This window comes from Phaseolus vulgaris, chromosome 11 (assembly GCF_000499845.2).
Source record: "Phaseolus vulgaris cultivar G19833 chromosome 11, P. vulgaris v2.0, whole genome shotgun sequence".
NCBI classification, from domain to species: domain Eukaryota; kingdom Viridiplantae; phylum Streptophyta; class Magnoliopsida; order Fabales; family Fabaceae; genus Phaseolus; species Phaseolus vulgaris.
In genome coordinates, this window is record NC_023749.2 from 207,008 (window position 1) to 230,976 (window position 23,969).

At 34.4% G+C, this 23,969-nt stretch overlaps 2 protein-coding genes across 7 annotated transcripts; both read left to right on the forward strand.

Annotated features, from left to right (window-relative positions):
- The first annotated feature begins 661 nt into the window (after positions 1-661).
- LOC137818974 (TATA-binding protein-associated factor BTAF1) lies at positions 662-19,668 on the forward strand. Of its 6 annotated transcripts, none has more exons than XM_068622764.1 (31): positions 666-854; positions 1,597-1,681; positions 2,060-2,244; positions 2,405-2,586; positions 2,675-2,769; positions 3,327-3,541; positions 4,065-4,119; positions 4,687-4,768; positions 5,326-5,660; positions 7,111-7,219; positions 7,330-7,945; positions 8,130-8,262; positions 8,457-8,525; positions 9,159-9,370; positions 10,225-10,447; positions 10,581-10,754; positions 12,075-12,500; positions 12,584-13,018; positions 13,145-13,264; positions 13,347-13,811; positions 14,398-14,936; positions 15,241-15,733; positions 15,810-15,878; positions 16,409-16,513; positions 16,589-16,819; positions 16,899-17,162; positions 17,237-17,286; positions 17,472-17,581; positions 17,678-17,760; positions 18,553-18,765; positions 19,155-19,668. In XM_068622764.1, exons 4-31 carry the CDS (start codon positions 2,538-2,540, stop codon positions 19,323-19,325), a joined length of 6,141 nt encoding a protein of 2,046 aa, XP_068478865.1. In that variant the 5' UTR covers positions 666-854; positions 1,597-1,681; positions 2,060-2,244; positions 2,405-2,537; the 3' UTR covers positions 19,326-19,668. The 6 variants fall into 6 exon arrangements, with proteins under 6 accessions (XP_068478784.1, XP_068478865.1, XP_068478932.1 ...); XM_068622831.1 differs by having other exon boundaries at positions 685-854; positions 2,106-2,244; XM_068622683.1 differs by lacking the exon at positions 2,060-2,244 and having other exon boundaries at positions 662-854.
- Positions 19,669-20,842: 1,174 nt separating this feature from the next.
- On the forward strand, positions 20,843-23,291 carry LOC137831356 (adenylate kinase, chloroplastic). Its single transcript, XM_068639001.1, has 7 exons — positions 20,843-21,114; positions 21,195-21,281; positions 21,373-21,501; positions 21,580-21,714; positions 22,068-22,214; positions 22,362-22,436; positions 22,803-23,291. The coding sequence occupies exons 1-7, from the start codon at positions 20,944-20,946 to the stop codon at positions 22,905-22,907; spliced, it is 849 nt and encodes a 282-aa protein (XP_068495102.1). The 5' UTR covers positions 20,843-20,943; the 3' UTR covers positions 22,908-23,291.
- Positions 23,292-23,969: the final 678 nt, after the last annotated feature.

The window sequence follows — 23,969 nt, forward strand, 5'->3', positions numbered from 1 at the left end:
AAAATAAAACATTCACATACTATTTAGATAATGTTGATTAATAAACAAAGAATTCTCTCATATTAGTTTATTAGTAGGTAGGATCCCCAATCCTAAATTCTAAACCCTAAACACCATTTTTCATCTAAATAGTTAATAACGAAACTAATTAATGATTTAGTATTAATTAATCTGTTTTTATTGACTTAATAATTATAAAAAATCCACAATAATTATATAAATAAACACAAACGTAAAATAATCAGGTATCTTATCGTCTAATACTGAACTTTAAGTGTCGAATTGTCGAAGTATGTTTTATACGTATCATATAAGTCTGACATTCATGAAAACGTAGAGTGGAATAACTAAAGTTGTAGGAATTCAATATAATACCAACCCAAAAATTGAATAGTTCTCATTAGTTACAATCTAACAAATACCAATTAATATTTTAAAATAAAAGTTCAATAATAATATAATATAATATATATATATATATATATATATATCTATATAAATATAATTTTGAATGGTTAACCGGTAACTGGTTGAGTTGATAGCAAACTTTTGGGTCACAAATTGATGACCGGAAACGATGTGCAAAAAATTAGACCAGACAATTTTTATTTATTTATTTGATTTCTTAAAAATAAAATTAGGAACTGCAAAAAATAAAAATAAAAAAGGGAAAAATTGAAAGTTGTACATTACTCACTTTCTCTCCTCCTCTCTCGACTAATCCCTAGCTATTGACGGACTCTCTCTCTCTCTCTCTCTCTCCACTCCCACACTCTGCCGCCTTCTTCTCGCCGGCGATTTTCTCCGCTCCGGCACCGCCCTCCACCGTCGATCACTTCGAACCGCACCCTCCGGTTCGTTCTCATTCTCCACTCCCTTCCCTCTTCATTCATCTTCTTCAATTTATTCTTCCCCGCACCGCTTGATCTATTATTGCTTGCTGTCTGCATTTTGGTACCGATTCAGAAAATCTATTTTCATTGTTATTTTCTCAATTCATACATCTGTCATTCCAATCCCATATCCAGGGTTCATGAATCCTTTAACTTCGCATATTACAATGGAGCTTTAATAGCGATTCGAAATTCACGATTTGCTTCTTTTGTTTAATCGTTCCTTTCAATATTTACACTCTCGCGTTTTCCCTTAGGTATATGCAACTCTTCGCAATCCGTTTTTACTCGCAATTTATTGCTGAACTTGCTCTTTTCCTTTTGCGTATAATGACCGTTTAGTAAGATCACTCTATAATGCCAGAGAGAATAAAAACCAATCGATTTTTATGGTGGATGAAATGCGCATAAAGATAGAAAACTCCTAACTGGTGGCTTTGCTGAAGAACCAATTAGTGGCAGCAACAAAAACTAATGTGGCTGCAAGTTGGGCATTTGCTCATGTGTTATTTAGCCGCTAGTATTACTGTCATCTTTATCTTATTCAAGAGGAATATTCTTTTTTATTAGCATAGGTTAACATAGAGTACGGTGGGGAGGGTGACATATACTACTGCAGTTTAAAATTAGAAGAATATAGCAAGCCACATAAGTTAGAAGTTCTAATGAAGCAGCATAGATCATTTATATTTTTTTTTGTCAGATTTACCCCAAAAACAACCATGAGGAGAGCACTGAAGCGAAGCCACAAACCAGATCCTACCCCCGTTACAAATTAAGCAGCCAAGGTATGCATTTGAAGATATGGACATTACTTTATGTCCATGTGCACCATAAAACTGAACATTTTGATCAAATATTGTGTCTGTATCCTTGCTAAAGCCAAATCCTTAAAAGTGCTTTATGGGACACTGTTGAAAGCACTAATGCCGACTGAAATTCCTGCGGCAGAACCCAAAGGTATGGACATGCATAAAGGATATAACTCCATCAACGGTTTGGTTGTTGCATGGTTTCTACTTTGTAACAATCCTGGGTCGTACTATAATCCCCCTCCGTTTGCATATGGATTTATGCATAGTTTTCTATAGGTTGAAGGACGCTAGTATTTTTATCACTTTTATATATATACCTAGTTTATTGTTTGACATGCCTGTCTATAACAGAGTCACTCAATGTTAACCAAGATCATCTACTATATTGTTTCATAAGAGAGTTACTGGCTCACAATGCCAAAAAACAAATGATCAGCAATTCCATAATATATCTGCTCACAAGACGAAGGAGCTTTGTGAATCATGCATATTTCCAACAAGTCATTTGTATTATTCCTATCAAGTATCACTTTCAGGTAGAGTCTATAGTTATTTGGAAAATTGCAAATAAAAAATATTGGCATTTCCATGATGTTAAGTGTCTCTAGCCCTAGGAATGACTACAAAGTGTATGGCTTGATGTTACTAAAGTAATTTATGTCTTTGATAATATTCATATATAATATGTGGATGCAGATTGCTGAAGGTATAAAGTACTTTGATGCATTGTTGCAAAAAAGTACTATCCATGCTTTTATTCGATAGCATATTTTTTGGTTGGTACTGTAGATCTTAGGCCAAGGGATCAAAGCATTTGGAATGATTTGCTATGGCCCAGCAGTCATCTAGGCTCCAGCGTTTGCTTACTCTCCTGGACAGTATCCTTCACAATTTCCTTATTTTTACATTTACTTAATCTTTTATTTAATTTTCTCCTGAATTTTCTTTAACTAAACTTTTTTAAAGCTGGGTCAACCCAAGCTACAAGGTTGACCGCTGCTCGTCAGATAGGGGACATTGCAAAATCACACCCTCAAGACTTGACCAGTCTTCTCAAGAAGGTATCAGTTTTGCTAAATTTCTATTAACATTGTTTTGTTGTAATATGTTCTGTTATGCACCGTCTTCATTGTATGGCAATTATGTTGTGTACTTTGGTGTAAAACAAAATTGGCAATGTAGTGTACTCTTTCATCTCTGTGTCTCTGCTATCAAAAAAATTTGTTGGTAGATGGCTCTATGTTTAAATGTTGAGATATAAAACCATTCCTTGACCTGCTTGTAATGGTTCAAGCTTTTGGAATATTTTTTTGACATGTTTTTTTAGCCTCTTTCATGCAGTAAATAAGATTAAAGTTCTTAATTCTTGCTTGCTGCTTTTTTTTTTAATAAATAAAATTTCAGCACAAGGTGATGACTGCCTGCTTTTGTAATAAGAGCAGGTTAGTGTTGAAACATCATCTAATAAAATTTCAGCACAAGGTGATGACTGCCTGCTTTAAGTTCAAAGTGTTTTGAAAGCTATGCAAGATAATCATTAAATACTAATGATTGTTTCTTTTATTTAATATTCATAGCGATAATGGGTATTAACACCCTGTGTTCATGTGATGCTTAGGTTTCTCAATACCTCCGCAGTAAAAATTGGGATACACGAGTTGCAGCTGCTCATGCAATTGGATCAATCGCTGAGAATGTTAAGCACATAAGTTTGACTGAACTTTTTGCTTCTGTTATATCACAAATGAGTGAGAATGGGATATCTTGTAGCATTGAGGATCTTTGTGCATGGCCGTATTTACAATCAAAACTTACAGGAAGCGCATTTAGAAGGTTGTACGGAGAATATTCTTTGACAATTTTTTGTTGTTGCATAAAAAATATTTCTATTTGAGAAAAAAAGAGGATGGTACAGGTAAGGGGAGTAATCCTTCAACATAGAAAATTAAAATAATAAAAAACAAAAAACTGGCAGTGCTCACCAGGCTGCCCAATTCTTTGCTTATAAAAGCTGGAAATATCTTCAAACAACTGTTGGCTGAATACTGAAGAGAAGAATCAGCAAAAATTATATGAAACAGGTTCAAGGGCAAAAAGACATCTTTAAAACTTGCGACTTTGTACTCCAGTCTGTTGGACCAAAGAATTGCACAATGTTTGTGTTTTAGCCCAATGTTTTTTCCCAAACCCGTGTACTGAATGAACTACAACAATCTGCTCCAAATTAAATTGCATCTAGAGAGTACCATGAACTGAAAAGTTATAACTTGATATTGTTTGAAAATAGTTTAACCATGCTTCTATTATGACAAGTACATTTTATTTGGAAGATATTGACTTTGTCCCTTGACGACAGCTTTGATATGAGCAAGGTGCTTGAATTTGGTGCCTTATTAGCATCAGGGGGTCAGGTAAATCAATATACTCTCTCTCTCACACATGAATATTTTATCACTTGTTGTCAATATGTTAGGATTAAAAAATACCATATTAATTGCTTTCCTTCTTCCAAAAGAAATAGTACAGACAGAAGTAATGTAAATGGTCTAGGAGTAAGGACTATAGTAGTAACGTGAAAATGTACTTCTCTACTTTGCAAAACTTTTATAAATCTAAATCTGTTTCTTCCGTCTAATAATTGATATTAGCCTTGATGGCAATCTAGATTTCCATAAAAAGGATCAAGCACGAAATGAAAGCATGTGTTGCGGAATACCAAAGAGTCGGATCCTTCCTTCCAATGGTTTCCATGAAATTTTTTAGTGATTATTTTAATGCAATTACATTATATTAGAATTAGATGTTTCTAGATACTACATTGATTATGAAAGTGTAAGAGAAGCTCTTGCAATCAAGTTCTCATAGAGCCAGCCTATAAATGTATTTCTATACTTCAATTTAATTCCTTTTGAGGTTTTCTATTTTCATTATTGCATGTGCGCTATTGCAAAAGTATTTTATGTCTTGTTCCATTTCAGGAATATGATATTGGAAATGATAATATAAAGAACCCGAAGGAGCGATTGGTTCGACAGAAGCAAAGTCTTCGCCGTCGTTTAGGTTAGTAAGAATGCCTTGTGATGTAGTATCTAATTGGCCAGTAAGTGCTATTAAAATGATGACTAATAAATAAGTTGTTGATTGCTAAACTTGTATGACATATTCTTATTCATTATCTGCTCTAGTGGATGTGACAATTGTTGAGAAGTTGATTTGTTGGCAATGACATTGTATTATGGGGTTTAATAAAAGAAGGACTCACCATAGATGCTCAATGCTTTGATGCTCCTTTTACTTTCCACATCTATAGTAGTTGAATCAAGGCATTAATTAAGTTTCTATTCACTTATGAATCTATTTGTTTAAGTGCTTTTCTAATTTAAAAACTGCATCATTATTTTTTGATTATGTTCTTATAAAGCTCAAGCATATAAAAAAGCATTTGCGGGCTTTCTATAGAAGCTGATTAGGGCTTTCTATAGAAGCTGAGTAGTTTATGCAAAACACACTCAAAGAAAACTATATCATTGAATTTGCTTGCCCACTTGCCAAGCTTAAACTAATTCTGCCTAAGTTTATGTCCTTGTGATTCAAGAAGTTGCTCTCGATTAATGTAGGTTTGGATGTCTGTGAACAATTTATGGATATCAGTGATGTCATAAGAGACGAAGATCTTATGGTGTCGAAATCAGACTCACATCTGAATGGGATTGATGGTAGAGTTTTTACTTCTTGTTCTGCTCATAACATCCAGAAAATGGTGGTAAACATGGTTCCTAGTGTCAAATCAAAGTGGCCAAGCGCAAGAGAATTGAATCTTTTAAAGCGTAAAGCGAAAATAAACTCAAAGGACCAAACAAAAACCTGGTGTGAAGATGGAGGTACAGAGGCATCAGGTGCTCAAAGTTTGACTTCAAAAGGCACATGTCCTGATTCACTGAATTACAGTAAGGTAGTATTCTGTTTTGCACATTAGTTAAATGATAGTTTTTGGCCTCAAGGGCATCCCTATGATTTCATTGCACTACTACAGTCATTGGTGGTAGCAAATGATTTTTAATTATTATAATTTTTAAACATTTGTTGGTTGTTGTTATTGTTATTGGTGGTGTTATCCTATTATTATTGTTGTATGATACAACCTTTTACACCTAAACAGTAGAACAAGCTTTGGTCTGTTGGTGTCTTGGAAAATGCTATCTTATCGTTGGTAGTTGAATCAAGATACAAATTATGTATCAGAGAGGTTATATTGTGAATTGTGAATTGTTTCGTATTGTGAATTATTAGATTTATAAACATTAAAAAATGTAACATATACTTGAATTCATAAGATATGTAAACATGCAAAGATACAATTAATAACAAAACAACCTCATAGTAGAAAAGAGTGTTGTATCTACATGTATTTACTGTACAATTTCAGCAACACAACCTTAAAAATAAGTGTAGTTGCTGCATAAATATATGGCATGGCTGGTTTTGCATCACCATCTATAAGCATCAACACTTTTGCAAGCAGTTTCACACATTTTAGAAAATGTAATTGATCTCCAAAATCTGCCATCACTTAACACTATTCATCACTTGCTTGCCCTCAGTTTTAGTAGCACGTGGACTAGTGGCCCATTCTTTACTTTTCAACAACTTCACAAATATTTCCTTCACCTCATTTGGGACACCACAAGAAGGAATAACATATTTCTTTTGTTCCAGCAAGATGATGCTTCTTCCTTACTATGCCACCCCTACAAGCATGTCAACAAAATTACATCTTACTTGTAGTCTATTTATAGGAAGACTTTCACAATAGTTCTAAGTAATATCACAGTCCCTCTTTGATTTACCATTTTTGAAAAGCAAGACTGCCGCAAAAAACTCAGTAACGCTGTCCACTCCTCCCTTGTCTTTCGCTCCTATCATGACTCCCGTTGTCCTGCTGTCTCGCTCCTCCCACTCCTCCTGCCGTTTGCTCCTTTGCTGTTCCGCAGGTCCACTCTTTCATTAAGTTTGAGCTGTTGGAGGAGAAGCAAAGGAGTTGCAGGTCAGTTCGTGGTTAAAAAAAAACTAAAGTTAGGTTTTTACCAAACCGAGTTGCGAGACCCGACCCAGTGTGCGGTAAAACCCAAATGGAAATTTATTGCTATTTAGGACATGATACAAACTCAATTTGTGATTCTGTGAACAATTTGTACGATACAACTGCACATGAGTAAAAACAAGTGTTTTAGCTATTTGTATCGTGAGAGAGAAGGATCGTATAGTACGATTCGTATCGTGTATCGCATGATACCTACTACCATGATCTTATCTTCTAAATTGTTGATACACAAATAGATTCATTTTTCATCTAGAATGACAAGGCATGATTTGGAATTATTTTCATGCATCATTTTGTATAGGTATTCATGGATGTTAATCACGACGATGATGGCTTCGAGCATGATGGGGATGGGCAATGGCCTTTCCACACTTTTGTTGAGCAACTTATTATAGATATGTTTGATTCTGGTAAACATTTTTCCCTTTGTCACTTTTTGTACCATGATGCTTTATCTACTGCTGTATTTTCACATTTATTTATGTTCTTTGAATGCTTATATATCAAATGCTGTTGGCAGTTTGGGAGATACGACATGGTAGCGTGATGGCACTGAGAGAGATTTTAGCACATCAAGGTGCTTCTGCTGGAGTATTTAAACCTGACTCACACATGGGTGGGACCCTGTTTATTGAATTAGAAGACAAAAGTATGCCAAGCACATTGAAGAGAGAGAGGGAAATTGATTTAAATATGCACGTTTCAGCTGATGAGTTTGATTCAAACCTGAAGAGGCCAAAACTTGAAGATGTATCATCATCAACCTTTATGGATAGTGTGATGACTTGCAACAATGAAGGTGATATTAAAATCAGCATTACTTCTGAAACCCATGGATGCAATTTAACATTGGATTACGGGAATGGGCAATTTAATGGTAATTCCAATGACATGGATCTGGAGTCTCAACCTGATGGCTCACATGATGCATGCAAAGAGTCTGCTAGTATAGCAGAACAGAAGGTTCATTTTGATGACAATAAGATGCCCCCTGGAAATCTTATTGCGCTGAGAAATCTTCCTCAGAACTGCGAGCTGATGAACTCTGTTAAAGTGGCTAGAAGTTCCTGGCTTCAAAACTGTGAATTTCTTCAAGATTGTGTGATACGCTTTTTGTGCGTGTTGTCACTAGATCGGTATGATATTTTTCGTTCTTTTATTTCTTTTAATGAACGAACTAGATCCTGTTGAACTTCGGTTTATGTAACTGATTCCAAAGTGCTGTACTTCTATATCCTATTGATGACTCTTTTCTTAAATAGATACCTCAAAGCTGTCTCTTATTCTGCAAGTTTCTTTGTTCATTTTATTTTATTTCAGCTTTGGAGATTATGTATCTGATCAGGTTGTTGCTCCAGTGCGTGAAACCTGTGCACAGGCTTTAGGTGCTGCATTTAAGTATATGCATCCTGCATTAGTAAATGAAACATTGAACATATTGTTGGGAATGCAGGTAAACATGGTTTAATGCTGCAAGTTATTTCCTTTTAATAATGTAATGTACAATGCTTAAAGATGCATTTTGCTTTTTTAGATTATCTCTGTGCTTTTCCTCCTTGAAGCAATTTCCTTTTCTGATGGGTTTTGGTTTGTGTCTTCTTAGTTTTGTTTTTAATCTTTATGCTTCTGTTGTTGCCTTTTGTTCAGTGTAGGCCAGAATGGGAGATTCGTCATGGCAGTCTTCTTGGTATAAAATATTTGGTTGCTGTTCGGCAGGTGCATATCTATTTTCTGTCATTTATCTTTGATACTCTTTCTGTCTATCTATATTGGCACTGTTGATCTACTGAAGCCTAATGTACTTCTCATATGTGTGCAAATATATTTTGAAAACTATAAATCAGCAACATGAAAATGAATGACTTTCAAACTATTCTAGCTCAAGACATTTTTGTGTGTGTTTATTGCCAATATCTCTTTGATTGGGTTTCATTGTTTTGCCAACATGTATAGCTGTTTAATGTATCACCAAGTCTGTGATGATTGAATTTAATGCTTGACTTGAGTGGTGATGTCAACTGTTTATATGTTCAAATTGAAATTATGTCTATGAAGGATTTAAATGTAATACCCAAAGAATATAAACAGTAGGGAAAAGTCCCTCATCCAATTCAGTAGTAGTTAGTTCTTGAGTGGAGAGCCTACACCATTTGAATCATCTATATAACCCTGAAGAAAGAAAAAATATCTATATCTGAGGGTGTAGGGTGTTGTTCCATTTATGAAAACCTATTAGTGTTTTCTTAATCGATGTGCTGCTTTGTTTTTTACTGCTTAAAATTCAAGAGAGGTTTTGTATTGATCTTTCTGGCTTTTTGTTTTGCTTGATTTGTCTTTTACTGATGCTAGGAGATGCTTTCTGATTTGCTTGGACGAGTTCTTCCTGCTTGTAGATCTGGGTTGGAGGACCCAGATGATGATGTCCGGGCAGTTGCTGCTGATGCTTTAATACCTGCTGCATCTGCAATTGTTTCCTTGCAGGGTCAAACATTGCATTCCATTGTGATGCTTTTATGGGATATATTGCTTGACTTGGATGATTTAAGTCCGTCCACCAGCAGGTATTTTACTGGCTAAAGTTTTGGTAGTTACCTGTACAGTCTTAAATTTTTGGAATTACTGATTATTAAAAATTAAAAGTTAAATGTAATATAAAAAGTAATCAGTACTCTTATTTTTATATGATTGCTCAATTAATAGTCTTTCTTTAGGTATAGAATGATAGACATATGATTATGAAATAAAAATTATACTTAATTACATTCTTAAAATAATATTCTGTGAACAAAATGTAATGATTATTTAAGAAAAAGAATATAAAAGTTTAGTCATGTCATAGTATATTAAAAATAAAATAAAAATATATGTAACTATCTTATTAATGGAAAGTAGTAAATACATTACTTAATTAAATTATGCTGTTAAAAATAATCTAATTATCTTAATTTAAAATGTTTTTTGTTACCCTTATTGTCTTAATATTTTTTATTACCCTAAATGTCAGGGGTTTAAAAGTAATACAAAATTATTCAAGGACTAAAAGAAGATAGAACAATCTCTGCATGGGTTTAAAACATATTAAAACCTTTTTTTAATTATCATTTGCTAAACTAATAGCATAACTTTGTTTGCCAATTAAATGTGATGCATTCCCATTGTTTATAACAGTAGTTTGATCATGCCATGTTTTTTGTGATAAATTTTTTGAAGTAGCTGAATCTGAATACTCACATCAACACAAGACCATAATTTATTTTAGTTCAGAGGTTATGCTGAGAATAAATGGTTTTTATAATTTCAAAGAGAAGTTTCCCTCTAATTCTAGGTTTTGCACTATAGTTTTATATTGTAGAGAGGCCAAACCATCGTTATACAATAATATATTGGTATTAATTTGTTAATTATCTGTTTGCAGTGTAATGAATCTGCTGGCAGAAATCTATTCTCAAGAAGAAATGGCGCCAAATATGTATGAAGTTTTTAGATTGGGAGACAAAGAAATGGAAAATGGAGGAGGTGGTTGTGGTGATGACGATGGAGAAGAAAATCCTTATGTGCTTTCAACATTGGCACAACGTTTGTGGCCCTTTATGAGGCACAGTATCACATCTGTTCGTTATTCTGCAATACGGACTTTGGTATATATTTTCTTTCTTGGATGTTTAGTGAAAAAATTGAATCACATCTTATGAAATGTATTTATCAAATGGTTTCTTTCTCACAAAAGGTGGTACACGTGTTGATGTCGTGCCATAAATTTTCTATCTTCAGGAGAGGCTACTTGAAGCTGGATATAAAAGAAGCATGTCTGAGTTGTCTGGTGCTTCATTCTGGCCCTCTTCTATATTTGGAGATACCCTTAGAATCGTATTCCAGAATCTGCTATTAGAAACAAATGAGGATATTTTGCATTGTTCTGAGAGAGTTTGGAGTCTCCTTGTTCAGGTATATCAGATTTAATGTTGTATTGAGGACGAGAGAAGGTTTATTTAATCTGGTTTCACATTCTGTCAGCTTATCTGATGCAGAGATAAACATGTTTTCAGGACTATACGTTGATTGTTAAGAGAAATTAGTTTATATGGCTTCAGAAATCATGTACAGTAGTATTTTAAAATAAGTTGTAAAATTACATGCGTACTGTTTGGTTCTGAGGACAGAAATTGAGAAGATAGAAATAAAGAAGTTCTGAAAAGAGGTCTAGGTAGAAATAAGATTGCATATTTAGTTGTTTGGTGGACTAGAAATAGGTGAGAAATAAAGAGAAAGAATTTTGAAAGTTATGTAATTTGATTGATTTGATAGGAAGTCAGGATAGAGATAGATGAATAAAAATAGGTGGGAAATAGTACAGTGGGTTCCACTATTATTTTATTTATTTATTTTCTTTTCTTTTTCAACCAACCAACCAAAAGTAGTTCTCTCCCTCCACTATACGAAACAAGGGATAATTCTTACCAGAATATTGTGGGATCTGTTGTGGGTTGCTTCGAAACCAGTTGGTATAGATGTTGGTCTTGTTATCCTAGCAACGTAGTCATGTTACACTTTTGAGCTATTATTGCAACAATCTCTTTCAAGCAGGATATAAATCACGTTTACATGTTTCTTAGAACTGTAGCCAATCCTGGACCTCTAGGAGGCTTTGTAAATATGTGCTAGCTGGCTGGTCATTTGAGTTGATGAAGCTACTAAAAATGCACCTTTACATGATATTTCTTGGATTAGACTACAATCCATCTCTATGTATCTAGTTTTGATAATGGCCTGGTTTGTTTGTGCTTACTAGTGTCTTTTAATAAATAAACAGATTTCATATTTTTAATGTGTTTAATCTACTTATTTTAAGAATATACATTTTTCTGTTTTTTTATTAAGCACATTCTGTCCGCTTAAATAAGTGAGTTTTTTTAGAATTGTTTTTTTAAAGAATATTTATTTTAAGCTTAAATAGACTCTCTGTAACTTTGTTTTTTTTTGTATTATATTTTTTACATCAAAATATTTTATGTTGAAAGTTTGCTTTGTTTCAAGTCCATCTTCCCAATGCATTATGTTTCTAGCCAATCATTGTTGTGGTGTAATAAATGTTCAAGATGGTTCATTTTTTCTGTAGGATTTTCTGCTTACCTCATCCCTTGAGGCCCTAAAAAGTGATTGTTTAGTCTTCCACCTTTGGTCATGGTTGTTTAATTTTCATGTAAATACATTGAATTGATATCTCTATTTTCTAATCCATCTAGTTGTCTTCCTTATTAATGGCAGTGTTCTATGGAGGACTTGGAGATGGCTGCAAGTTCTTATGGGGCTTCTTGGATAGAACTTGCATCTACCCCATTTGGATCAGCATTAGATGCATCAAAGATGTACTGGCCTGTTGCCTTTCCACGAAAAAGTCAAATTAGAGCAGCTGCTAAAATGAGAGCTGCAAAAATTGAAAATGAATGTGGTGTGGAATTTAGTCTTGATTCTATTAAAGGAACTATTCCACACGATAGAAATGGAGATGTTCCCATGAATTCTGTTAAGATGGTCGTTGGTGCTGATGTGGACACTTCTGTTACTCATACCCGAGTAGTTACAGCAACTGCTTTGGGATATTTTGCTTCTAAGCTGCCAGCGGGTTCTTTAAAATATGTGATTGATCCACTGTGGAGCTCCCTAACCTCTTTATCTGGTGTCCAACGCCAGGTATGTATTTGTGTACAATAAATATATAGCTAAGCAAACTTCAGCCTTCCCCACCTGCCTTTAATATTTTCTATTGTATTTAGGTTGCATCTATGGTACTTATTTCTTGGTTCAAGGAGATTAAGATCAGAAATTTGTCCAAAAACCTTGATGGTATCCCTGGTGCCCTCAAAGGTTGGTTGCTGGACTTATTAGCATGTTCTGACCCAGCATTCCCGACAAAAGATTCACTTCTTCCTTATGCTGAGCTTTCCAGAACTTATGCAAAGATGCGCAGTGAGGCTGGTCAATTACTAAATGTAGTCAAGTCTTCTGGTATGTTTGATGAGTTATTGACAGCAACACAAATTGAGTTGGATCGCTTGAGTGTGGATGATGCCATTGGTTTTGCTTCAAAAATTCCAGCTTTGTGTAATGATAGTTCTGCAAATGAATCCTTGGCAAAGAACATCATGGATGATATTGAGTCCTCCAAACAGAGACTCTTGACAACTTCTGGATATTTAAAATGTGTTCAGGTATACTTAAAAAATTATTATTTTGAACTTTCTTGAAGTGGTAGGTATTACATGATTTGTATTTCATGTGCTTTAAGTTGCCCTCAATGATTTTGACTTGCTTATGGTTCATCTGATGATTTGCAGAGCAACTTGCATGTTACAGTCACATCTGCAGTTGCAGCTGCAGTTGTCTGGATGTCTGAATTTCCTACACGACTTACACCAATCATTTTGCCTTTGATGGCTTCAATCAGACGAGAGCAGGTGTTGGTTTAGCTTTTTATGTTTTTCTTTTGCTTGTTTACTTGTTTAATTTATTGATATTTGATCAAATGTCAACTTTCAGGAGGAAATACTCCAAATGAAGTCTGCTGAGGCCCTTGCTGAGCTAATGTATCACTGTGTTGCACGTAAACCTTGCCCCAATGATAAATTAATAAAAAATATATGTAGTTTAACTTGCATGGATCCCTCTGAGACCCCTCAAGCCAAATCCCTTTGTACCATTGAAAGTATCGATGACCAAGGTCTTCTGTCTTTTAGAACTCCTGTGAGCAAACAGAAGTCAAAGGTCCATGTGCTGGCTGGTGAAGATCGTTCAAAGGTGGAGGGATTTTTAAGTAGACGAGGATCTGAGCTATCATTGAGGCTTCTATGTGAAAAGTTTGGTGCGTCATTATTTGACAAGCTTCCTAAGCTGTGGGATTGCCTTACTGAAGTTCTTAAACCTGTACCCATCATCGAGGAAAAGCAAGCTAATGTGTCTATTGAGTCTGTTAGTGATCCTCAGACCTTGATTAACAATATCCAGGTTGGCATTTTAAAAATTTTCCTGTGTTCTTGGTTCATTAAATGTAAGATTTTGCATCATTAGCTGTGAATGAATGAGTTATACTGCAGTATCAGAAGATGGGATTAAATTGTCGAAAAGATGTCCTTCTCTGAGCATTTGGATATTTTTTAATTTTTTGAACTTTTGAACATTATTTTGGAGTGGTTGGTTAACTAAAATAAATATGCTGTTCATTATAAATCTGTTAAAAAAAATTCGACGGTAAAATTCTTCAGAATTATTCATTGTAAAGAATCTTTCTTCCTTTTCATGACAAGGTGCAGAAAAATTTCTAGAAAAATTTTTGGTTACCTGAAACATTCTTAGAAAGTGTTATCTCTCTCTCTCTCTAATTGTATATGGGTGTGTTTTATGTTGCACTGCAGGTCAATGGTTTTAAGTAGAAATATTTCCTGTTTGTTGGTTGGAGTTATCAGACGTATTTTTGCATTGATTGTTTACTAGTTCAATAATTCTTCCTATTGCTTGTTCATTTGTAACTTGTTTAGTTATGGCACATAGTATTCTGCTTAACTGCTTAATATTTAACATGGTTTTCTTGTAGGTGGTGCGCTCTGTTGCTCCTGTGTTAATCAAGGAGTTGAAGCCAAAACTGTTGACACTTCTTCCATGCATCTTCAAATGTGTTCAGCATTCTCATGTTGCTGTTAGATTAGCTGCTTCGCGCTGCATCACTTCCCTGGCACAGTCAATGACTGTCAAAGTTATGGGAGCTGTGATTGAAAAGGCTATCCCTATGTTGGAAGATTCGTCATCTGTTTATGCTCGACAAGGAGCAGGCATGTTGATTAGTTTTCTAGTTCAGGGGCTGGGTGTAGAGTTGGTACCTTATGCTCCTCTGTTGGTGGTTCCTCTTCTAAGGTGTATGAGTGATTGTGATCAGTCTGTCAGACAGAGTGTGACTCATAGTTTTGCTGCTCTTGTTCCTTTACTTCCTTTGGCTCGGGGCCTTCCTCAACCTATAGGACTAGGGGAAGGTGTATCCAGAAATGCAGAAGACTTGCAATTTTTAGAGCAACTGCTTGACAACTCTCATATTGAAGATTACAACTTGTGTACTGAATTGAAAGTAACATTGAGGAGGTAAATTGGACTTATTTAGCTAACATTTATTTGGGGAGGGGATGATACTTCAATATTCCAATTTGGAAAGTATGGTTTGATGGTGAAGTTGAGAAAAAGAAATTGTGTTGAAGTCTTCATGGCGAAGATGATAATTCTGAAGTGTTATCGTCCAAGACCATGCACTCTCTCCCCATTTCTTTTTTCTCTAGCTACTTTGTTCATTACTTATATTTATATATTTTTATTTATATTCTTAAATGTGTGATCTATTAATTTTACATTTACCTTTAATATTATATTATTGCTGTTCTTGTGTTTTCAGGTATCAGCAGGAAGGCATAAATTGGTTAGCTTTTTTGAAACGTTTCAAGCTTCATGGAATTTTATGTGATGACATGGGACTTGGAAAGACACTTCAAGCATCAGCAATTGTGGCCTCTGATATAGCTGAGCATCGGACTACAATTGGGAATGAGGATCTTCCGGCATCTTTAATTATCTGCCCATCAACTTTAGTTGGGCACTGGGCCTTTGAGATAGAGAAGTATATTGATGTTTCTGTTATATCTAGTCTTCAGTATGTTGGTTCTGCTCAGGAAAGAGTGCTTCTTCGAGATCATTTTTGTAAGCATAATGTCATTATAACATCATATGACGTTGTGCGTAAAGATGTTGATTTTCTGGGACAGCTGCTGTGGAATTACTGCATTTTAGATGAAGGGCATATAATAAAAAATGCCAAGTCTAAAGTTACACTTGCTGTAAAACAGTTGAAAGCCCAGCACCGCTTGATATTGAGTGGGACACCTATACAGGTTTGTGATGAGTTTATGTCTCATTAAAGTTACAATCTGTCACTACTAATCTGATAAATGTTACCCATTCTTTCAGAATAATATAATGGACTTGTGGTCCCTCTTTGATTTTCTGATGCCAGGCTTTCTTGGAACCGACAGACAGGTATATTTTTTGCTGCTTGTCATTATATTTTATGTTGTTACAATATTATAACTGCAACCAATGTGTTAAACTCGAGGATCGTCAGAAAGAAAATAAAAGATCTAACTCAAGGATCATATTATATGAAAAATAATATTCAATACATAACAAACTAAAAACAGGTTCATACTTCATAAAATATTCATGCATAAAACAACTAATAAATTGAGAAATGCATAAAACAATTAAAATATTCCACTTCCTTTTCTTCACCTCATCACTTGCTGCCATTATAAAACAAGGCACCCATCCAAGAATAGAAGAGAAGAGCAGAACAGAGAAAAGATAAACAGTTTCTTTAGCATTTTGTAAATTTCCCTCGTGATATTGTGTCATTTTATCATATTTAGTTGAGTTTCTTTAGCATGTTTAGCCATCTAGCTCCTATTTTTTTTAATGTTAATGCTTTCTCTACCAAGCACCAATGCAATTTTATCATGCTTTTTTTAATTATTTTCACAATGGGCGTTCATTTAATGTGGCTTTAACAGTTCCAAGCAGCATATGGAAAACCACTTTTAGCTGCAAGAGATCCAAAATGCTCTGCTAAGGATGCTGAAGCAGGAGTACTTGCTATGGAGGCATTGCATAAGCAGGTGATTTTCTTTTTTATCAACATACAAGTGTTTTTTTGTTTTTGCCTTCTTACTAGATGTACTTTTGTCCTCTAGGTGATGCCTTTCCTCCTTCGTAGAACAAAGGATGAAGTCTTGTCTGATCTGCCAGAGAAAATAATCCAAGACAGATACTGTGATTTGAGCCCTGTACAATATAAACTTTACGAACAGTTTTCTGGTTCTCGTGTAAAACAAGAAATGTCATCCATTGTAACAACAACGAATGAGTCTGCTGCGCCAGAAGGAAGTGGCACTTCTACTAAAGCGTCTTCACATGTTTTCCAGGCAATTATATTTCTTTAATCATCAGTTAATTATTGTTCCTTCTGTTTTTTAACACCCAGAAATACATTCCATGTTTCAGGCACTCCAATATTTGCTAAAACTCTGTAGTCATCCATTGCTTGTCACTGGTGAGAAGATTCCAGATTCACTCTCTTCCATCCTCTTGGAACTGTTTCCTGCTGGCTCTGATGTTGTTTCAGAACTTCACAAACTCCACCACTCCCCAAAATTAGTTGCTCTTCATGAGATTCTTGAAGAATGTGGAATTGGAGTTGATAATTCAGGTTCTGAGGGTACAGTTAACGTTGGGCAGCATAGGGTCTTGATATTCGCTCAGCATAAGGTGATGATTGCCTTTTATTTGGAGCTACCTATTTTCTGAAGATTAGTAAATGATTAACTGATTTTTTTTTGCAGGCTTTCCTGGATATAATTGAAAGAGACTTGTTTCAGACACACATGAAAAGGTTAGTTCCTGGACCTAGTCATCCACCTAATAAATTAATGGTTTGGATTCCCATGCTTAATTCTTTGCGTTCAATGATTTTTGTTATTGAACAGTTGCCGCTCACTTCTGCACGGAAATATGATTATCTTAGATGGGTGTATATTATTCAGAGTTTTCATCTTGCATTTTTCCTTCTTTTTACAGTGTCACATATTTGCGGTTGGATGGATCAGTTGCATCAGAGAAGCGTTTTGAAATTGTCAAAGCTTTCAATTCAGACCCTACCATTGATGTCTTACTGCTTACAACACATGGTAAAGTTTTTCATCATGCCTTAATCAATCTAACCATTATTTTTCTTGTAGTTGTAGCTTAGTATTTGGAAATTATATGAAATTCTGCATCTGCAGTTGGTGGGCTTGGTTTGAACCTGACATCTGCAGATACCCTTGTCTTTGTGGAGCACGACTGGAATCCAATGCGAGACCATCAGGTAATCATGATGCATTTGGTGATTTCTTTGGGTTTTCTTTCCAGACCAAGACAATCCTAATTTTGTCAGCTTAGAGTTTTATATTGATTGTGGGATTGGATTTCATCCAACAGTTTTTTAATCAGGTTAAGATTCAAATAACTGTTCGTACTAGATAGTAGTTTGTTACATGTGTCTAGCTTTAGAGGCTTGTTTAAGATTATATTGAGAAATCAATTTTTTTTTATAAAATATTGATATTTGAAGTTGTTTGAGCCAACTTTTGACAAAAAGAGTGGGGTCCAAAAATTATCCAATTGCAGATTTGTTCTGGAAGCTAATAGCAATAATAGCTTTTGAACATGATCACTTGTGATTAATGAGAGAAAGTACAGTTAGTTAGGAAACCATTTTTTAAGCAAAAATATCTTAATTCCTTGTTAATGAAAAAAAGTAAAAGTCTTGTTCATGTATGGTTTGTGAGAGAAAAATATATTTTACATTAACACAATTGAACAACCTAAAATTACTTTTATGGAAGTGTTTTCACGAGATTATGGCTGCCACATGCCAAATGTCTTCTATTTCTATAAAGTCTCTGAAGAAGAAAGTGGTTTCTTTCTTCACAACCTTATAGTAGCTTTTCAAAAGCTCAAGCTAACAGCTGTTAGTGGTATGGGTATATACTGTCTTCTTGCATGCCCTTTATATATTTAATGGCTAACAACATGGAGCTTTTCTTGCTTTCCATGGGATGAAATTTCTAATATTTGTTTTTGTAATGTTACTGGTTCTTATATTAATAATCTGCAGGCTATGGATAGAGCACACAGGTTAGGTCAGAAAAAAGTAGTTAATGTCCATCGACTAATAATGCGTGGTACTTTGGAAGAGAAAGTTATGAGTCTACAAAGATTCAAAGTCTCCGTGGCTAATGCTGTCATTAATGCTGAAAATGCTAGTATGAAAACAATGAATACAGATCAGTTACTTGACTTATTTGCATCAGCAGAAACCTCCAAAAAGGTATGACTACTTGCTTTTGGCTGGTGTAGTATACTCTAAATGCAGAATATTAGATTTTGAATGAGTGTGATCTGGTCAGTTGTTTGGTTCAATGAAGATCGAGCATTATTATGTGTTTTTACTGTGTTTTACTATGCGATATATGTATTTCCTTGCAATTTGATCTTGCTAGTAGATTAGCGTCACTTAATTCTATGGGTGTGGCTTTTGTCTTGGGCTAGGGTGTTGGAATTAGCCTGCTACATTCTTCTGAGGTTTGGTTGAACCATTGTAGTATGAGAGAACTCCCAGATATACAAAACAAACATGAATTTTTTGTTATTTGGGTGAATAATAATTTACCATAGTTTATTTTTCTTTTCTGATGCTTTGAACGTGATCATTTATAGGGTGTTAATGCTGTGAAGAGTTCGGAGAACAATTCTGATGGAGACGCCAAATTAGTAGGCAGTGGGAAGAGATTGAAATCGATACTTGGCGGGTTGGAGGAGCTATGGGACCAATCACAGTATACAGAGGAGTACAATCTGAGTCAATTTTTAGCGAGGCTTAATGGCTAATATCCCAGATTCATATCAGAGTCAGTGTACATATCCAAGAGTACAAATTTTGACATTGTAACATCTCATTTTTTCTCCCCCATGCCCTTCAGTAATTTTTTGTCGTCACTTTTTGTATACCCCAATTCTGGCATCTGCTGGTGTGCATGCAGACCAGGTAAATCAGAGTCTGTATTTACCCGGGCATTGAGGATAGCGATAGCGAGGTTTGAGTCCTTGGTGGTGGTGATATGTAGAGAAAAGTACCAGTGACGGCTTCAGGAGGGATGGAGTAACATTTTTTGGATTTTGTATATACACACAATCAATCCTAATTATAGTTATAATCCTTGCTAACATCAAATGCTTCTCATTTTGCAATGTTCATTAATCTTCTAAGCCGTTGAAGACAGCTACCAAAACGCATTTTCATTTTAAGAATTGCTTAGTTTGGACGGTTTTTCGGCTAATGAAAGATTAATGAAAATGAATTTGCATTCGATTATCTAGTTTTGGGTTATTAAATTATGGAAGAGCAAGAACAAAAGCATAAATTATTTTTTAATGACTCAAAAAGTCATTTTAAATTAAACGTTTCATTGTAAGTTTGAGTTGATTTATTTTATAATAACATTTTCTTCCTTAAGCATCTTGGATGAGGTGGAACATAAACTCTGAAGCAAGTAACAAAGAATTTTGGTGTTTACAAATAACGATTTTCGCATATATCCAAACATGCCTGAATCTAGTTTCACTCCAATAACTGGCGAGGAAGTGTTGGATTACCCAAAACTAGGACATCATGTTTTTTAATGTGAATAACTTATATCACTGTTAAAAAATTATTTACATAATGCTTAAATTTATCTATTGACCAGAAGAAAAAGAGGATTGACTGACAGGAATTTGAAACTAATAAATGTGTTGTAAAAGGTAATGGTTTTTTATTGGTTAATCATACGTTGAAAATTCACAATTTTCATACACTTACATTACAACTTCCAATAATATTATTTTAATAGTTTTTAATTTTAAATTTATCTTTTATTATTATATTTATTTCTAAATTTATTATATGAAAAAATGTGTACAACTTTAAAGATATGTAAAATATGTAAAATCTCTAAAATGTAGGATATATATATATATTATAATTATAAATTATATATATTCACAATAAAAATTTATGTACACGAGTATGTTTTATCTTTTTAAGTAAAAATATTTTTTTCATGATTGATTTAAAAAGATTTGTTTCTTATTTTTATAATCAAAATCAAAATTTATACCATAAGTTTGAATTTTTAAAAAATTAATGTATTTCTTTTTATAAAAATTGTGTTAGAACCGTGTTAGAATTATTAAAAATTTAACAAATATTTTTTTTAATTGAATACTTCATTAATATGTATTTTATGAGTGTTGATATTTGTGACAGGACATGTCATTTAAGAAGAATATTTTATTCATTATTATATATATATATATATTTTTATATTTTTTTTTTATTAGATAGGAGTGGTGGTTAGGTGGATCGGTGGTGGCGGAAGGGTAAATTGGGAAACATGAAAAGAAAAAGTCAAAAGAAGTTTATATCAGAGGAGGGAGGGGATATCGAAAGGCAGAGAGAAACAGAAGAATGAGTTGCATCGTGAATCTCCACGGCGCAGCAGCCGCATCACTCCGGTTCCCCACTCCCTCTGAAGGCGATCAGAGACGCCGTGGATTTTGTTACTTTCCACAGCGCCATCGACGCCATCATCACTTTCGATACTCTTTCGCTCCAAACGCCACTATTTCCCATTCTCTGGTTCGTATCTTCATTTCTACTTTTATCATCATTCATTCTATATAATTGGATTCACAATTCACCATCACACACACACACAGACTGTCACCAATGAAGCGCTGAATGTCATGATTTCTGGGGCTCCCGCTTCTGGCAAAGGCACCCAATGTGAACTCATCGCCAACAAGGTAAGCTTACTTCCTTTCTCTCTCTACTCCTTTACTTCACTTTTCCTTCAAATATCTTCATTCATTCAATTCATCTATACTATATACGCAGTACGGTTTGGTGCATATTGCTGCTGGAGATTTACTGAGGGCAGAAATTGCCACAGGAAGTCAAAATGGAAAGCTTGCCAAACAGTATATGGAGAAGGGGCAGTTGGTCCCTGACGAGATTGTTGTCATGGTATGTAATCTTCTAATCCGATCATGCATTTCATTCTTCTCTCCTCTTTCTCTTATCCTCCACTTTTTTATGCTATAGATGGTCAGGGATCGTCTCTTGAAACCAGATTCTAAAGAAAATGGTTGGCTTTTGGATGGTTATCCCAGGAGCTTATCTCAGGCCACTGCACTCAAGGGATTTGGGTTTGAGCCTCATACTTTTCTTCTTCTAGAGGTAAAAAAATTTGTTGTTTTCCTTTAACATTTCTATCCCTCATTACCCAATTTTTTTTTTAAACCGGTTGGGTGATATTAGAAAAACTAAGGCAAATGAATGTTAATAGTGATACTCAGTGAAATTCTATCATATTATGAACCCTTCTGGGAAACCTTGCATCTGGAGTTCAGGACTGACCCTGTTCAGCTCTGGCTTTGCCATGTTCATAACACCCGTCAATGATATAACAACTATGGTCATGGCATGAAACCTTGTAATTGCAGTAGACCCGTGTATAAAAGCCAAAACCATGGTCTTATATGCAAAAAAGTCAAAGTAGCTTTTATCATTGTTTACTTTTGATTTTGCAGGTTGATGAAGATGTGCTTGTGGAGAGAGTAGTTGGACGGAGATTAGATCCTGTTACCGGGAAGATATATCACTTGAAGTATTTTCCTCCAGAGACAGAAGAAATAGCTGCAAGGCTTACCCAACGCTTTGATGATACTGAAGAAAAGGTATTAATATATCCCTGATCTGTTTTTTCTGAAAAGATTCCAATTCTTTTTTTAGAATATGCTTCTATACCTACTACACTCACGTGTACAGACTTATAATTGTGTGCAATTGAATGTTTTTTTATCATTGTCGTTTGCTTGACTTAGGTGAAGTTGCGGTTGAGCACCCATCATCAAAATGTTGAGTCAGTCCTTTCCTTGTATAAAGATATAACTGTTAAGGTATGCTCTATAATCTCTCTTACATGTGCGCACATGCTTGTGCAACAACAAAAACATGGCACAAGCAATCATGTTCCACATCTGTGGAGTGGACATCATTTATAAAGCATTTCCCTATTTATCATTTTTTTAGTGGATAATCCTTCCACCACTGTATAAAACTTGGAACATTTTACATTGGTTGATAGATGTTTGTTGCTTAACTGTTGTGTTTCTTCCAAGTGTTATTAGTGGCTGGTTTCTGTCAGTTTATTTTGCATTCAATAAGTTTCTAATAACGCAAAAGCTAAGACACAGGAAAAATATAGTTTGGACAGGTTCTGCTCATTGGGTGAAGCCCACCTAAGCTGCTTTTTTTGTCTTCAGATTAATGGAAATGTCTCGAAGGAGGAAGTATTTGCTCAAATTGACAGTGTGTTGACAAGCCTTGCAGAGCAAAGGAAGGCTGCTTCAGGATCTGTGGCAGCATAGTGGATTTTAAGTTATTTATTTAGAGTCATAAAAGTCTTCATTCAATTTCTCATGAAGATTATCTCACGGCTTTATATCCCTTCCATTTGGAAAGCAGTGTGATGATTGGTTTGGACCATGAACCAGGACCTGTGGCACTGTAGTGGGCAGAATATTTTCCAAGTTCATTTTTTTTATGAGAAATGATTACCATAAAATCGATTTTATGTAATGGCTAGCTTATGGAGGATTGTGAATTATCATTTGTAGGTTGTTCCTACTGCGTGGTCGGTATGTGGTGTTCTTTACCATTTTCTGTACATCATTCGTTAATAACTGAAAATCATTCATTCGATCTACCGAAAAGGAAAATAATGTATTCAAAGTTCTTGATTCTATGGTTTACTTTGATGTTGTAACAGTGTCTTGGACTGTGAACATTAATACTAAAATGGTGTAACATACTAACTGCCGGTATTGCACAAGAGAATAGAGGTTCGTAAACATCTTAACTTCTCCTTGCTGATTCATATATTTCTTAACTAAACAAATAACTACTGTATAGTTATGTAATTGTGTAAGAAAAGTATTATTTTTTAGTATTCATGGTGAAAAAATTTCTAACGATTATTTAGTTCTTTGCTTCTAATTAGTGTTTAACTTTTTTAAAATATTCCCTACATTTTTCTAAATTAGTTTTTATATTCCCTATATTTTTAAAATATTTCGCTTTAGTCTTTATTCTAAATTATATTGTGACATTAAGTTAGTCTTAAACTTTTCTGATGAGATTTAGAATTTATTTTAGTAAAGTTTGTTAGGTTCATCGTAATATTAAGTTCTCTTTAATCCACTCTTGGAATTTTATTTTTTTAGTGTGAAGAGGTGTATTAAAATCTTTTATAAATTAAAAGTATGGTGAAATTATAATAAATTAATACAAATTTTATTTTATCAAAATGGTAATTAGACTTAGATTCTACTTCTTTTAATATATATAATACGTTACCAAATACTTAATGGTTATGATTTAAATATTATTAAGTATCTAAGATCAAATCTAATATCAGTGAATTGTATTTA

Excerpts from the sequence above, each read along its gene's own strand:
- LOC137831356 (XM_068639001.1), top strand. The coding sequence starts at position 20,944 with ATGAGTTGCATCGTGAATCTCCACGGCGCAGCAGCCGCATCACTCCGG. Across the intron at positions 21,282-21,372 it reads GTGAACTCATCGCCAACAAG|TACGGTTTGGTGCATATTGC; the intron begins GTAAGCTTACTT and ends CTATATACGCAG. Across the intron at positions 21,502-21,579 it reads CTGACGAGATTGTTGTCATG|ATGGTCAGGGATCGTCTCTT; the intron begins GTATGTAATCTT and ends TTTATGCTATAG.
- LOC137818974 (XM_068622683.1), top strand. The coding sequence starts at position 2,538 with ATGGCCCAGCAGTCATCTAGGCTCCAGCGTTTGCTTACTCTCCTGGAC. Across the intron at positions 15,879-16,408 it reads TTCTTGGAACCGACAGACAG|TTCCAAGCAGCATATGGAAA; the intron begins GTATATTTTTTG and ends TGGCTTTAACAG. Across the intron at positions 17,582-17,677 it reads CTTACTGCTTACAACACATG|TTGGTGGGCTTGGTTTGAAC; the intron begins GTAAAGTTTTTC and ends CTGCATCTGCAG.